The sequence below is a fragment of the Solanum pennellii genome, chromosome 11 (assembly GCF_001406875.1).
Source record: "Solanum pennellii chromosome 11, SPENNV200".
NCBI classification, from domain to species: Eukaryota; Viridiplantae; Streptophyta; class Magnoliopsida; order Solanales; family Solanaceae; genus Solanum; species Solanum pennellii.
The window spans coordinates 5,473,252-5,490,734 of record NC_028647.1 but is presented as its reverse complement, the minus strand read 5'-3'; the positions used below and the strand labels follow the sequence as shown (position 1 = coordinate 5,490,734).

General features: G+C 33.0%; 2 protein-coding genes and 1 pseudogene across 2 annotated transcripts; 2 read left to right on the top strand and 1 right to left on the bottom strand.

The window, feature by feature from the left end:
* The first annotated feature begins 1,559 nt into the window (after positions 1-1,559).
* Positions 1,560-3,090, top strand: LOC107004351 (TPD1 protein homolog 1A-like). The gene is made up of 3 exons (XM_027913055.1): positions 1,560-1,617; positions 2,325-2,405; positions 2,496-3,090. The coding sequence occupies exons 1-3, from the start codon at positions 1,560-1,562 to the stop codon at positions 3,020-3,022; spliced, it is 666 nt and encodes a 221-aa protein (XP_027768856.1). The 3' UTR covers positions 3,023-3,090.
* An 806-nt stretch (positions 3,091-3,896) lies between these two features.
* On the bottom strand, positions 3,897-4,656 carry LOC107003087. The gene has a single exon (XM_015201338.2). The coding sequence runs from the start codon at positions 4,598-4,600 to the stop codon at positions 4,064-4,066; it is 537 nt and encodes a 178-aa protein (XP_015056824.1). The 5' UTR covers positions 4,601-4,656; the 3' UTR covers positions 3,897-4,063.
* Positions 4,657-6,913: 2,257 nt separating this feature from the next.
* Positions 6,914-16,748, top strand: LOC107003030 (annotated as a pseudogene).
* The last annotated feature ends 735 nt before the right edge of the window (positions 16,749-17,483 follow it).

Here is a 17,483-nt window from a genome sequence, read left to right as displayed (position 1 = left end):
AGCTTAAGGTAAACCTATCTTTTAAATAAATCAATAAATTTTAAATATAGAATAATTACTAAGGAACTTTTATATATATCAAATATAAAAATTATATTTATATATTATAGATATAGTTTGCATAATTGCGCGACATAACAAAATCATGTTTGCTATGGAGGTTTTGATTTGTATAATTCGTTAGATTCATTCAATTTTATACAAATTGTTTAGTTTTGTATTAATTCAGTTATACATTGTAATTTATATAATAAGATCTGTATCTGTATAATCAGAAGTATATATTACAAAATATATGTATTTGTAATTGTATATACACTTTTCTCTCGTTTTATACAAGCACAAATACATTTCAAACATTTGTATACCAGATGTGTAATTATATACCGAACCAGATAACAAAAAAATAAAATAACTACTACGAATTACAAATAAAATAAATTATAACTATATTATTTAATTCGAATTAATTGAATTGCTATTTCATAGTACATATTTTCCATGATTGATAACACACCATACTTCATTAGTTATGATATCAGATAATTAATTTCTTATCTTATCAAAGTGCAAATTGGCATATAGTAATAAATAAAAGAGAAATAGTAAGTCATATACATTATGGATGAAATGGAAAAGACAGTGACACTTGAATTACCTCTACGTTTATAGTCACGTTGGTTAAGATTCTTTAAAAATATTGATAGAATATTTATATTTAACTCTTCAAAAATATCAATAAATATGTATCAAACTAATAATGCATGTATTTTTGGAGGGTCTATAACTCTTGAATTGGATTTAGTTTCGTTTACTTCTAAAATTTCATTTATAGTTAAACGCAATATATTTGTGATAAAGAAATATTCGAAACGAAAGTTCCTACATATATATATATATATAATAGGTGGTCACTATAGTCACAGCCTAGTTACTGGAAAATGTAGGTAACTATAATTATTAGTATCATTTATCTATTTTTACTTGTCCAGTATTATTTGTTAACACATAGTTTTTATACGAAAAGAAAGAGAGAGGATAATTTTACTATATTAAATTTGAGTATAATAACTTACATTCAACATTTTATAAAAGGAATAGTCTTAATATTAGAATAAAATAAATATAAAATAATAAACTATCTCTTAATTTTCCGCAATAAAATTAAAAATTTGATTCCTTTGAATGACAAGTACGTGTTAGAAGAAGCCCATAAATCCACTAGCTCTTATACCAATATATGTATCATTAATATACATAAACTTTTTTTCACTATAAATTCCCCTACCCCTCCTCTATACATTTTGTACCATCACCCTAATTTTGGATTTTTATAAGGAGTAGTAACTCTACTTTTATCTCTCTATTTTTTTACTTTAGAAATTTCCATATTAAGTTTTAATTTCTTACTTCAAAAATTTCCATATTAAGCTTTAATTTTTTTTTTACTTCAACAATTTCCATATTAAGTTTTAATTCTACCTTATGTGTCATATATATGGTTCATATATATATATTATTTTTTTTGCAGAAATACATTCAAATTGTTGAAATATTCAATGGAAATGAAGAGCTTTTTCATATTCTATGTGGTTTTGTTGCTTATCTCATTCTCTGGTATATTCATAATTTGTTCTCATATTTTCTTCTTTCGAAAACAACAATAACGTATTCAATATAATTTTACAAGTTATGTCTGGGGTGAATATGATGTATATACACTACAAAAGAAACTGTGAATTACATAGGGATTTTTCTATGGATTAGTATAAAAATTCGTAGGAAAATTAGTTTTCTTCAAATATTTATACTAATCCCTAGAAGAATCCCCATGTAATTTTAACAGTTTTCTTTCAGTGCGTAGATTATACATTTATTACGGTAAATAGTGTGATTCTGGTAGATCATCTATTCAAAAGAAGTGTAATCAAATATCATTATAATATATATATCATTCTTATACATGCAAATAGTTTTGAAGTTTTGTATAGTGTTAAATTTCATAATTTATATATGAATGTTGGTTTGGGCTGCATGTAAGCAGACCAACACATTATTTTCAGGGGAAATAAATTTACACTTGTAGTAATTGTTAACATGTTATGTTCACTAAATTTAATCTACTTGCATGTATATGTATAGCTAACTTGCTTCTATTATGCTTATTATTGTCTCTTTTTTTTATGTTAGTTTTTGTAATTTCTCATATTATAATTCAAATTATAGAAATTAGGATAAGATGGATTTCAATACCTTTTATGCAATCCGTGCATAGTGAGAGCTTAGTGTATCTAACTCTGATCTTTTATCTTTTGATTGTGCAGTTATACATATTAATCATGCTGATGGTGCTGGTCTTATAAACTACATTGTCAATCCTGCTAGGAAGTTACTAGTCCTACCTGGTAATTCTATATATAGTATTCGATTGATCACTCTTCACATGCACTTTCTTTGTTAAAAATTGAATGATTACATTTTCTTCGTTTATATAGATATTGGTGATGATGTTGGTGATGGTATAGGAAATATTGGTGATGGTAATGACAATGATGGTAATTTTGGTGGCGATGATGGTGATGGTGATGGTACTGGTGGATTTATAGGTAATGTTGGTGATGGTACTGGTGGATTTATAGGTAATGTTGGTGATGGTAATGGTGGCGATGGTAATAGTACTGGTGGCGATGGATCAGAAAACAGAATAGGTGAAGGTACATGTTCAAATAACTTCATTCAAGTGAACCAAGGTCCATCAGCATCACTTCCTAGTGGTATTCCAACTTACACTGTAATTGTGTTAAACGCGTGTTACTCAGGGAGTTGTAGTATTTCCAACATTCACTTGAGTTGTGGTTGGTTCAGTTCAGCTAGGCTTATTAATCCGAAGATTTTTAGAAGACTGAACTATAACGACTGCCTTGTTAACGATGGACAGCCTCTCGCTGCTGGAGAATCACTCACTTTCTCATATGCAAATACGTATCCTTATAAACTTGCTGTTTCTTCCATTGTCTGTTAAGTTAGATGGACTGTGTACTGTAAAAATCTAGCTTCTTTTGGTATGTTATAGTAGTGTTAACTTGTCTATGGTGTTAAAATCTAGCTTCTTTTGGTATGTTTTAGTAGTGTTAACTTGTCTATGGTGTTGCTAGTATCTTAGTGGTGTAATTCAAACAACATGTATTTCTATATCTTAGTACAATTGTCTTTTGTAGTGTCTCATCTACTCTATTTGGTATGCTGTAAAGTTTGTGTTTGTATGACCTATATCGCAAATGTATGTATTGATTTTGTTGAGAAAAAGCTATAACTATATATCAATCTAAAACTATTGTTGTCGACTACTGTTAAGATATGACGACCTGGGCCCAACTAAACTCCAAACACTATATTTAGAGACCAAATTTCTTTCCCTTTATCGATTTCGGACATTTAACACTTTCCCGCACGCCTAGACCTCAACTGAATCGTGAACACTTCTAAATTGAGGTCCATCATTGGTTAACAACAAAATGAGACATTTAACTCTTCCCCGCTCGTCCGTATCTCAATTTGTGTGTGAACACTTCTAAATGGAGGCACATCATTGGTGAACAACAAATTGATACGGGTTTGGCTCTGTTACCATGTTAAGATACGATATCTGAGCCTAGCTCAACTCCAAAAACGATCATGAGGAAAATTTTGTCCAAGCCCATTCAAAGGAGACCAAATTTTCATTCCTCTATCACCGATACGAGACATTTAACAGCTATATGATCATGTCTTTCATTTATGCACATCACTAACATAATATGAAAACAAAATCAAAATTTGATCCTTCCTATATTATAATATAAGGGAACATAACATATCAAACACTGAATAATCAAGAAATAACAGACAGAACACAATAAGTTGAAAGGAAATATATTACTAACTGAATTAAAGCATAAAACATTAAAGGAACTAGTTTTCGCGCAACTTTACTAATTCAACGCGATAGCAACTACCTCACACCATATCAGATAACCGTGTCCACCAACGAAAATTCCTCTTTATACATGAATATAATTGAAATCTAATAGTTATAATCATAACTAAAATCAGTAACACCAACCATAGCAGACACCACTTGAGAAACAATATAAACACTGCCACCCATAATAGTCAAAATCAAAATTGCAGAAATGGGGTTCTTCAAAAGTTCATAAATAGGCTGAAAAACAGCCCAAAGAACACCAGTACTAACTGTCAATGCATAAAGACCATATCTTCTCATATTATCCCAAAATTCCTCCATTAATGGACCTTCAGGACCCAAAGCTAATGCCTGATTTTTATCATCAAAACCCATTAAAAACAACACTACACCAACAGAAACAGATCCCAACACCAAAAGATTTGATCTTTCCTTGGAAATTTCACTTCTTGATAATTTCTTAAATTTGGGCAAAATTTCTAGAGATAATGGTTTCACTATGCTTCTTTTTTCTGAAGCTAACTGGTTAATTTCTCTTTTCCCATATGGGAATCTTGGATTTTTAATGGGTGATTTGTGCTTGAGTTGAATGAGTAATGGAAGATTAGATTGTTGAAAATGGAGTTGAAGTTTCATTATTTTTTTTTTGAGAGATAGAGCAATGAAAGGTTGTGATTTTAGTTTGTTTCAATTTTGCAATTTATACCTTTATCTTCTTCTCTCTATTATCTTATGAAAATGGGCTTTTCTGATTAATTTCAAGGCCCAAATATATACTATCTTTGTAGGACTAGCACATATTGTCAAAACTCAGAGAAAAATGAGATATTTGCACAAAAAAAGTTGGACAAATTTATGTTTACTATTACAATCTAGTATATATAGGTTATATATAATCGCACAAATACTATACATGTAGTTAAGGATCGTCCGTTTGGCTATGCAATATGATATTATGGTATAGAATCATGAGATGAAATTTAAGTTTTGTTTGAACATGCGATATGAAATTTTGGTGTTGTATATTTTCTCATAAACATGAAAATATCACAAGTTCTAAAACTATTAAAAAAGCCCCAATTGTTTATTCAATCTTATCAATTAGACAAAAAAAATCATAAAATCGCATAATAAATTATTACAAAGATATTTGTTCTCCACTTAAGTAATTGTTTCAATCTAACTTTCAACCTAACTTTCACTTTTCATCAATATATTTGAGTAAAAATGGAACACCTTTCACGGGTTCTTCAAGATTTTATTACTCAACAATCGTGAAACGTGAGTTAAAGTGACTCTATGTTGGTGAGAACAATAAATTTTATGTCGGTGAGAATAATGATTTTAAAAAGTAATGATGTGATTATAAATTTTATTTACAGGTGAAATAAATAGTTACTAGATATAATTGTGAGGTTATTTTAATAATATATAAACTTGTGAATCAATTTTTGTATTAAAATATCTCAAATCATGATATGATATTCTCATATGATTTCATATCATGATTTTTGGAGAATATGGAGTCACATATCATGAGATGAAATCAACGTAAAATCGCATGTCCAAACGCTAATTATATCTCATGATACCATATCGTAATATGATATCACATGACCAAATACCTACTTAGTTAAGTTAACGACAGTTTAAGTTAATTCTTAAAAAATGAAACGCTTGATCAAAAGCCTAAAGATTTTTTTTTTTGGGAAAAGGGTCTGATATACCCCTCAACTTTGTCATTTGGAGCTGATATACCCCTTGTTATGAAAGTGGCTCATATATATCCCTACTTATAAACAAATGACTCACATATACCCTTTTCCTCTAACGGAAATGAAAAAAAAGATAATTTTAATCTAATTTTTTATTATTTTTTTCTACAAAAATATAATTCCATATGAGTAAATTTAATCCTCATTAATCATATTTTTTGACTTTTTTTTTTGTTTCAATTATTAATTTAGAATTATTATTTTGATAATCAAATTTATTTATGTTTCACTAATATTCTTGTAAAACTTATTGTACATGACCAAAATTTTTTCTTCGAATACGAAAATCAAATTACAATATAGACAAAAAAATAGTTTAATTTTTTTTTCTTTAAACAGAGGAATGAAAGAAAAAAACAAACTAAGAATAAGAAACTCAAATAATTATAATAAAAGAAGTCAAAAACTAATTTATGTATTAAAAAAATTAAAATATACCTTGAACTTTGATAGAAGAATCATATATACCCCTAAATAATTTTTTCAAAAAATTAAAAGTAATAAATATAAATTTAAAACTAATTTTTTAAACTTCCGTTAAATAAAGGGTATATATGAGCCATTTTGTAACGGCAGGGGTATATGTGAGCCGTTTGTATAGCGGTAAGGGAATATATGAGCCACTTTCATAACAAGGGGTATATCAGCTCCAAATGACAAAGTTGAGGGGTATATCAGACCCTTTTCCCTTTTTTTTTTTAACAATTTGATATTAGGTAAGTTATGCCTCTGTGCCAAGTAAATTGAAGTCTATCATATATGTTTTTGTATTAATCACATTACTCAATTTAAACTTAATTTCTTTCTTAATTTCATATTATTTGATCTATGTTGACTTGATACATTTTAAATATATTTTTGTTAGAAGTTTATTTTATTAAACTTATCTTATTAATGATACTTTGAAACTGTTAATTTGACTATTACTACTTCAGAGTTATTTAATTCTAGAGAGTAAAAATATGATAAAATTATTTTATTTTTTTAAATTGGACAAAAGATATATTTTTATTACAGGCCAAATGATATGAAACTAGGGGAGATATAAATTTGTAAAACTGAATTTCAATAGTAGTATTTAAAAGTTAAATTTTTATTAGAATTCATAAAAAAAAAATAAAAGAAAATATTTTTCTGAATCTTGTGTTTTTTTTTTTTTTTTAAGTACAAAGACCATGTTTTTGAGTTTTGTGTTTCTTCACTCTTGTTGCTGCTACCATAGTCCATTGGCAACAATGGCTTTTGGCTTTTCTCCCCAGTTTCTTCTTTTCTTGGTCTTTTACTCTTTACCCAATCTATTTCCCTAACCGTAGCCCCTTGTACAACAAAAAAACCCCAGTATTCTATGGCTTTTCTCTCAACCTCTGTTTCTTCCTAAAGCAACAATCTTTTTCTGTTTTTGAGGTGAGTTACTAGTTACGTGCTTAGTTTGCTTTTCTTGCTTTTTTTGTTCCTTTTCGAACCCTAAGCTATTTGTTGCAAAATATGATCGCTTTCATGTGCTGGTTTGATGTTGTATGTTTTTGTTATTGTACATGGTTGTTCTTTGAAAATCAGCAAACCCCATTTCGTTTTTCACCATATTTGGGTGAATTTGGTCTTTGGTTAGTAATCTTGAGAAAAAAAGATTTGTTCTTTGTAGCTGTTGTATTTGAGAGTTTTCTGTAATTAGCTCAGTTTATCTTTTTCTTTGGATTAAGCAAAATTCTGTCTCTATTTCATTTGGGGTTGTGGTTTGATGCTGTTTTTATTGTTTATATATGGTCATCAGGAGCTAATTGTTGGAAAAATATTCTATACGTTCTGAAATAAGGACGGTTTATCTTTGGATTAAGCAAAATTCTGTCTCTTATTTCATTTGGGGTTGTGGTTTTCATTGTTTATATGGTCATCAGAGCTAATTGTTGGGAAAAAAAATCTCTTCTTTATAGCTGTTGTGTATTGGGAGACAGTTTATCTTTGGATTAAGCAAAATTCTGACTGTGTTTCATTTGGGGTTGTGGTTTGATACTGTTTTTTCATTGTTTATATGGTCATCAGGAGGTAATGTTGGGAAACGAATCTCTTCTTCGTGTCTGAGAACTAAGGAGGATTAGTTTGCTCCATCTCTTTTGCTGCCCGTTCATATTAGTAGTCATATTATTGCCCCTATAGTTTTTTGTCCTTCGATTTCTTTTACTATCTGTTGTTCCTTGTACCTTGATTATCATGTTGTTTCTGTAGTTATGTTCTGTTACTATCTGTTGTTGTTGTTACTGATGTTGTTATTATCTGTTGTTTCTTGTTTTGTACTTCTGTTACTTCTTGTTCAGGACTGCTTTGGATTCTTTTTCCGAAATGATTGTTACCTAAAAATGATTTTTTGTGTTTGTGGATGAGGGTGTTTAAAAACTGGGCTGATTTTTTATTAATCCAAACTGTTTCTCTATGGCATCAGGATGGATACAAATAGTCATGTATTTATTTCGTGGGAAGAGCGCGTTGTTTCTCAAGGGAAAGACCATCGTGTTGTCCACTACTACTTGAAGGATTCATCAGGGGAGTTAATCCTTGTTGTGGTGGGTACTGAAAGAAGTGCAAGGCACATGGTATTTGTTATCTCAGAGGATTATTTAGATGTTATTGGGCATACAAGTAGCATAAATTCTGAAACAAACAGGCGTGCAAAATGAGATATAGTGGAACGGTGACATTTTTGATTTCAAAGCATCACAAATCACCAGCTATGTCAAGTATGTATAATCATGTAGCAGTATAAGGTTTCAGTTACATGAGATTTGTAGTATTTGTTTGCGTACATTTCTAGTATTTATTATTTATGAAGAAGTTGATCGTAGATTCTTGGCTTCTGGTCACACACAATCAATTGGCAGATGTCTTATTATGTCTAAAAGCAACAATGTTCAAGTTCTGCGAATGTCCAAACTTTATCAATGTGATGGGTTAGTATCAGTCTCACTTTTTGTGTACTATTCATTGGTTTATAGTGCTTTGCTAATCAATATGTAGATGAAAAAAAGACCCATTTTGATGAGTTTGTAGATGAAAGATCTTTTGCTTTCACTGGGAAGAAACTAAATTTTGTTGCGATTATTGTTTCCCTAAAGAAGCCTCCCTCCCGTGGGTTTTGGGGAGGGAGCAGTGGGAGATGGTGAAAAGTTATTTCCAGTTCCATTTTTATTTCGAGATTTTTGTTCCCGACTTCAGTTTTCCGGGCACAAGCTGAATTTTCAATTTAGTTGTGCATCTGGATTTAACCTAGACTGACTCGAGTCCAAGATTCCTTACATCTCGCACCAATAGCAGCACTAAGCGTCCGGAGATTGATTGAAAAATCAGGTCCAGCTGACCTTCCCCCCCCTTAGCCGCCTATCTACTCGTGTTTTTAGTTTGATCAGAGGTCAAGACCGTTGTTTGGACGAAAAAATAGAAGTCGTCCGTATCAAGTGATACATGAATTGCTCAATAGTGTGTACTGATGGTAGTTCTTTGTATCCCCGAGATGAATAATCCTAGTTTGAAGAATAAAAGAGAGATTATCCTTCTAAGCAATCACTTCATTATGTTTTGTTTTTTGCAAGGAAAGTATAATTTGTGCTCCTTGTTTTAACCACAGTTACCTGTGTGTTGTTGTTCTTGAAAGACGTGCATTGCACAAGTTTGTAGTTTAGTACAATATTTTGAGAATGAGGCCTTTTTCCTTTGGCTGATTCAAACATTATGAGTAGTAAAATCCTAAAGTCTAAATTCTACGTGATTTGGTCCTCAGTTGTTCCATTTAATTGTTGAAACTCGTAAGTTAATATAGAACAATATTATGAACAATCTCGTGACGTCTTAGCATTAACTACCAGTATATATTAAAGTTGCACCATAACAGTGCAAAAATACTTCACAAAATCCAAACCAAGCTTACACTACTACTTCACAAGGATACTATGATATCAAATAATGTTTCAACCTCCTCAACATATCTTTCTTTACACCAAAAATAAAACAAAAAATTACCCACCATGTTCAAGAATAGTTGACATAATTTCCCAGCCACACAACAAAGAATGAGTAAGTGACTGTTAATTTCCCTTGCAGCTCTTCACAAAAAGCATATAGAACACAGTTGAAATGCCCTTCTTTAAAGTTTATTATGTGTGAGGCAAGCATTTCTTCCTACGAGCCAAGAAAAGCACACCACCTTAATTGATTGATCATTCCCTTAAATTGATGGGACTAAATAGTTATTACAGATAATGTAAATAAAGAAAAAAACTAATAAAATATTACACAATCTGCTAACTGCCTATTAAAGGTATTAGGAAATATTCTCATATCTAGACTATTTAATCGTACTATATTTAAATATTCTTTATCTACACTATCCAATATACTATAATTAACATGCTCCCTTAAGGTGGAGGGTTACGCTTCTAGTTTGCCAGAAATATAGTCAATTTTGGATCCTCGGAGTGATTGTAAAAATATCACCAGTTAATCTTTTGAGTTGACAAAACTTGTGGTGATAGTGTTCAGGAAGTGTGAAGCGGAAAAAAGCGATAAGGCCCCGCTTCACGTTTTAAGTGATGAAACACTCACATAGTCATTCTAGTCTGTGAAGCGTATAAGGCTCGCATCGCTTTGCTTTCATCGCTTTAAGCGATGAAGCGCTCGCTTTCCTGAACACTGTGTGGTGATATATCCAGACTCAATCGTCTCTCGGATGAAGTGACAATCTATCTCAATGTGCTTCATTCTTTCATGGAACACTACATTAGAAGTGATATGTAATGCGACTTGGTTATCACAAATCAATGTCATCAGTTCAACTCCTCCCATCTTCAAGAAAAGTTTTCTCAACCATATAAGCTTAGATGTAGCTAGTGACATAGCTCAATAATCTTCCATTGCGCTTGATCTAGCTACGAAAACTTACTTTTTACTTTTTCAATATATTAGATTGCCTTTAATTAGAACACAATAACCTAAAGTGGACCTCATGTTAGAAGGAGATCCTACCCAATTTGCATCTGAATATCCAACAATGTTGGTGTGTCCCTTATCTTCATATAATAAACCTTGTCTTGGAGAGTTTTTGAGATAATACTGGATGCAAATCACTACACTTTAGTGACTATCACAACGTGATTGTAAAAACTGGATAACTACACTAACAACAAATGAGATGTCTGGTCGCGTGATTGTAAGATTAGTTGAGTTTGCCAACAAGTCTCTGATATTTGCTAGGATCTTTTGAGGCTCCTTTGTCCTGGAATAAGCTTAGTATTTGGATCGATTGTACTGGCCGCATGTTTGCAATCCAACATACCACCGTCTTCCAAAATGTCTAAGGAGTATTTCCTTTGAGTTTTTGCAATACCATGGCCAAATTGTGCCACTTCAATACCTAGAAAGTATTTCAGCTTGCCAAAATCTTTAGTCTGATAGTGACTCGAGAGGTGGTGTATGAGGAGAGGATTGTCCAAGTCCACATAAAGAGACCAAATTCTCATCCCTTTTTCGATGTGTGAATTCTTATGAGCTAGCTTTTGAGGTTTGAGTTAGGTCTAACGCCTAATTTAACATGGTATCAGAGCAGGGCCCATCTCACCCAATATTGGGGCCCAAAAATCATAATTGCCACTCACAAGATGCTAAGTATAGGGCGTGAGGTGGGGTGAGCTAGTTTTTGGGGTGTAATTAGGAGTAGACTTAATTTAACAAATGCATTCCCTATTGTAAAGCGAAAACAATTTCCTTTTTGATTCTAAACCTTAATATCCTTCTAGGTCCAGTTAAAGATTATTACTTATAATATGCATCTTAAATATGCCACAAATGACCAAAATTTCCAAAAAGATTCTTATTTTCTGGAAGTGCTACAATGATAGTATATTTTCTATCTATCTTGACCTTTATCGCAAGTTCAGCTGGTTGAAGCTGTACATAAACTTAATTGCCCTTCAAACTCTAAATCGAGTTATTGCTTAATCAATTGTTTTTGCAATGACTTGGCTATTATCATCATGCTTTGTGATAATATTGTGGATTTTGAGACACCTAACCTTTTGCTGGAATCCTTCCACAAGAGAATCAACAGTACTTCCTCATCCACAATTTTGCCCAGAGGAATTTTGGGATAGGCTTATGACTCAACTAGTGGCAACTATAAGATCCTTGTTATCCACGATGTCAAACATATTGGCGACTGATTTTTTTTTGCATTTTATGTCCTCTAATATAGCTCGCGATCATTTATATAGACTTTGGTTTGATTTGCTTGGTAAATGTTGTCATAATATTGTTTCCATATTTCAACAATGAATTCTTTGTTCTTCTTGATGGTGTATGTGCTCATTCAAATCTAGAAGTCTAAGTAACTAAGTTTGCAAAATACTATGTCTCCTTTTATAATAACCCAAATTTTTATGAGGGATTAATCGGTAATTTTAACCCAACATAAAGAATAATAATGATAATAATGTTATTGCATAGGAGAGAAGGTTTCACCATGTGCGCACCCAAAGGGTAGCGGCGGCGGGTTTTCCTTGTCATAAAAATAAATAAATAATAATAATAATTAAGAGAGTCAAAAGGAGTGGGCCAAGCCCATTATCCTATTAGGGCAATTGATTCCTTAAATTTTGGGAGAAAAGAAATGAACTCATTGAGAAATGTTTTGTGGAATTCAAGGACGGCAAAGAGGAATTTCATAGACTACTGTTTTGGGTGATAAGCTTCAGGTATTGGCATAAAATTTGACTTATGGTAGTTTATATGTTGTAGACTTACAGTATATGTGTTGCATGAATTTGCAGAAAGTTATCTAACCTTTAGTCCTTACCTTTATGATGATTAGCTAATGATTGAAGGACAAATGATTTGACAATGATTGGTGGTTAGTGAAATTGGATTTGTAATATTGGGTTTAAAACTACTGTGGAAAAACCATGTATTTTTTCAGTGATGCAGTTTAAATTTCACCACTTCTAACTAGAAGACATTAGGATTTAAAAGTGATTGAATAATAATGAAAGAGAGAGATATCGTAAATGTAAAAGTATTGAGACTTGACCTTGGCTAGTGTAATATTTTTGCATAGATTGAGGTAATTTGAGGTTGTTTGGTTGGTGTTTATTCGTTGCAAGGTTGGGAAACTCATGATTAGCAAGGTAAATAAGACTTTGAGGTTTGGTGCTTGCTTTTTTAAATTTGCTTTTAAAATGTGTTTTGTCTGCCTGATCCATAATTTGGGACACATGTGTGCTTGGCAAAATTGGTGGTCTTTGACTAACCGTATATATGTTATTTTGAGAAGAAAATAAAAAAATATTTCATAAGTGATTTGTGGTGTGGCATGATCTCTTACCATGGCGTTGGGGAGTTGGATATTTTTCCTTCGCTGTCGTGATATAGTTACTAGGGGCATACATGCGCTACCGTAGTATGTTGGGGACCTTGGACGTGATGCTCTGGTTTACGTTTGGAACATTATATGTAGTGCCCTGAAATTTTTAGGGTGCTAGATTGATCTCCTTTATGTGGATTGAGTTGAAATATGTAATGTTCTTTTTGAACATTTGTTTGGACCTATTGAGCATTATATAATAAAATGTATTTCTATCCATATCATTCATGTGTTTGTTGTGTAGTTATATTTTTTAACACTTGTTCAGAGGTTATTAAAGTAGCGGGTCGAGGATTATTTAGGTATATTTATGTATTGCTCACTCCTTACCTACATGTCTATGCATAAATTTTTGTGGAGGGTGAGACTGGTGGCTGACGAGTACGTTCGCATCGGTTCTGTTTCTTAGATGAGCCTGCGCATTAATCATTGAGGCAGTTGTTTCATCTCTATCTATTTTATAACAATTTTTTTTGGGGGGGGGGGGGTTTGCATACTTTACAGCTGAACTCATGTAATTCTATTAGATGTTCCATGGTCTTATTGTGGGATTTGGACTAGATGATTAGTCTTTGAGTAATCGTTGAGTTAATAGATGGATTATGGAGTTCCATTGGATAATTGTTATCCATTTATTTATTATTATTAATGTGCTAGACTTGCACGTAATTTCTCAAAGTGCTTATATAATTGGGTAAGTGAATGGATAATTGGTTCGTCCACAAGGTGGTGTCAGTCATGTCTAAGGGGTATTTTGGGATGTGACATTTATTACACGGGTAAACTCTCTACCACTTCATGAATAATTTCTTGTGTAATTGTTGCAATTGGTATATATGTTGCAAAGTTGCTAATGTTTTTGAGTTGTTGATGCTGTATGCAATTGGATCTCTGTAGAAAGAATGCTACGCCTAGTTGTTACAAATTATTTTTGTCTGAACTTTAATCTACTTTACATTATAGTATATTTGGCCTCCCTTTATCTTGTAGATACCCCGACAAGTGAAAGGAGAAGAAGCGTTGTAATGGCTGGTCACTTAGCTGATGAGGTCTCAAATAAGTTGATCTACTCTGTTTTTATATTAGTTGCAACTTTTTTAACTACAGTTACTGAAGGGGAAGTATCTATTCCAGGTACAACTTCCTAATGAATTGAAAGCAAAAAAATCAAATATTTTGTGGTCACGTGCTGCTTGGACCTGCGCCAAGCAACGTACGCATTATCCTTCTTTTAGGAGAAATGGAACTACAATAGCTGTAAGCACTCGGTAGCATTAAATCAGCTTCTTGATCTCATATTTCTTTTCCTTTTCTTGTGTAATCTCTTAGTTTTTTGCAGGTTAATTCCTTTGTTATATTCACGGACAAAAAAGAAAGTCAGCACGTAGGTTACTTGGAAGACTTTTATGAGAATAAAGGGACAAAATAAAGTGAAGGTTCGGTGTTTCGAATATCTGCAGGACATCAAGTGTGCAATTCCAGAGCTTGAGGGACACCCTAGAGAAGTACTTTTCACGTCTCATGTTGAGGGGATGCAAGCGAATTGTATTGATGATATTGCTATAGTTTTGACTCCAGGAGATTATGACAAATATATCTCTCTTCTCCGAAAAAATTTGCCCTCTGGTGTCTATGTGTGCTCTAGGGAAATAAAATACAAGATCATGCCATTCTCTCTGAATGAATTGGAGGGCTACTATAGTCAAACGATATTTATCATGTCAGACAGTGAACGAGCCAAGCTTAAGTCAAAGGGTCATATGTTGCACAAAGTAAAACATGTTACCCAACAAGATCCTCCAACTCAAGGACTTGGGGGGAGTAGAAGTGTCAGCAAGAGTGGTATCAGAAAGCAAATATCTGGTAACCCGATAGGAAAAATCAAACCCATCAACTTGCCCCATGTTAAACATAAAATTTCCAAGCGTAGAACCAGTTGGAATTCAGATTGTTGAAGCCGAACCACCAACTCGCCCAATGTTAAACATCAAATGTCCAAGCGTAGGACCAGTTGGAATTCAGATTGTTGAGCCTCAATGTAAGTTGTCTATTGAAGTTGGTGACAACTTAGAGGTTCTTTGCCAGGATAGTGGCTTGAGAGGTTGTTGGTTCAGGTGTAAGGTCTTAGACGTATCACAAAAACGTATGAAAGTTCAATATGATGACATCGAGGATTGTGATGATCCTGAAAAGCTCGAGGTACCTTAACCACTGTGACTATAACTTCAATTTTATATACTAAAATTTGTGATCTACTTACATATATTGATTTGTACGTTCTCCCTTCACTCTCTTTCCTCATCATCTTGGCTTGATTTATAGGAATGGGTTCCTTCCTATAGAGTTGCAGGTTCTGATAAATTGGGCATGAGATGCACAGGACGCCTCACAGTTAGGCCTCGGCCTCTAGAGGATTCTTCTGACTACTCTTTTGAAGTAGGAGCTGCAGTTGATGCTTGGTGGTCTGACGGGTGGTGGGAAGGTGTTGTTGCTGAAATTGATGCCTGTGGAAGCGGTCATCATCAGGTTTATTTCCCTGGTAAGAAATAACAGCCAAAAACACACCCTAAAAACTAAAAAGTTAAACTAGAAATAGGAAACAAGGAAAAAAAGGAGTATTCTTATTCATCGGTTGATGCCTAGCAACTTCGTGTAAGGATAACTCAACAGCCAATGGATGTAAAAAATTGGAGTCTCTAATTAGTTTCGATTCTTACTTGAAATCATATGTCTAAGCTCAGCATTGCCATAAATTCGCTTTCCAACTCTGCAGTGGAAAAAGTTCTAAAAAGTAGGCCTGGCCTAGCTTCAGGCTAATTTGTTGTTTGAATTTTTACTGATCGATGTTGGTCATGGCCTGATGCCCCAATGTTTTTTTTTCTCTCAATCATAGGCGAGAACATGTTAATGGAGATTCAAAGGAAGAACCTGAGGACTTCAAGAGATTGGATAGATGGCAAATGGGTTGAAGTTAAGGGAAAGAAAGATATAAAGTCGTTCATAAGCTCGAGTTTAACTGATTTATCCGAATGCAGTATCAAAGAACATGGGAACTGCGAAAAACAGATGGCTCCGAAGCTTGTGGCAATGAAGACAACAAACTGCTGTCAATTTCTAAGCAATCAGCTGCGAAGCAAGACAATGATGCTCCTAAACTGAAAAGGCCATGACGTATTGATTTTCTTGCAGGTAACAAACTGATTTTAGACAATTCTACGAGTGATAATGCTAGCGTCCTAGAGTTGGTGAGTTCTTTTTCCGATAATGGTGAAATGCTTTTGGCATTGTAGGTGAATGTTGACTTGTAAGTATCTCTCAACGATGCTCGACCATGAAGGATCCGACCTTTACCCGAGTCTGAACCACTTAGCTGGTGGTGAAGCGCAATTCTTCTTGTTCGATTGGTTCTGTTATATTATTCATACGATAGTAGCAAACGTTAAAATTTGTGTTGATTGTGTTGATCAATACAAGTTGACCCCTTGCTTCTTGCACCATTTTAGATTTTCGCTCGAACAATAAACCTTTTCTCTTTATTTGGTTTTACGTTTCGATGTTGCAAAGATATATTGTGTTGAATGCATTTTATGCAGTTTGAATCTTCTTTTTATCTTTTGTCTTCTCATTTTCAGTTTTCGTTTATGCATCTATATATTATCATGCATGTTTGGGGTGTGCCATGGACTATTTTGTTGTGAAATGAAATGTGGAGATAATGAAGATAAATATGGCATCAAAAATTTACCACTTCATTTTTCATAGTGGTAGGAGTTTTTTTTTGGGGGGTAACATCGCGTTCTTTCATACAACATACATCATTTCATCGTTGTTTTTGTTTATTGTTTATTTCTCAGTGTGTGGTGTTACAATTTTCTACTCATTCAATTGAGGGATAATCAATTGATGAAATTCGAACGGAATGGAGACAAACGAGTTTGAACCAGAAGAATTATGACGTCTTTTTTTAAAAAACTTACCTGGACGTCTGTTAAAACTTTATCTATGAAGTCAGTTAGTCACCACAGTAAAAACAACTCATTTTCAAGGTCAAACGAGCCCCAGAGCAAGTAAACCCTTCATTTTGCCGATTTTCGTGTGCGATAGTCCATGAGATATTTGGTGATCCAAAATTGCGACGTGATTTTTGCCAAAATTTACATGGACGTCCGTTAAAATCTTATCTATTGAAACAGTTGGTCACCACGACAAAAAAGACCTATTTTCAAGGTCAAACGAGCCCCAGAGCAAGTAAACCCTTCATTTTGCCAATTTTCGTGTGCGATAGTCCATGAGATATTTGGTGATCCAAAATTGCGACGTGATTTTTGCCAAAATTTACGTGGAC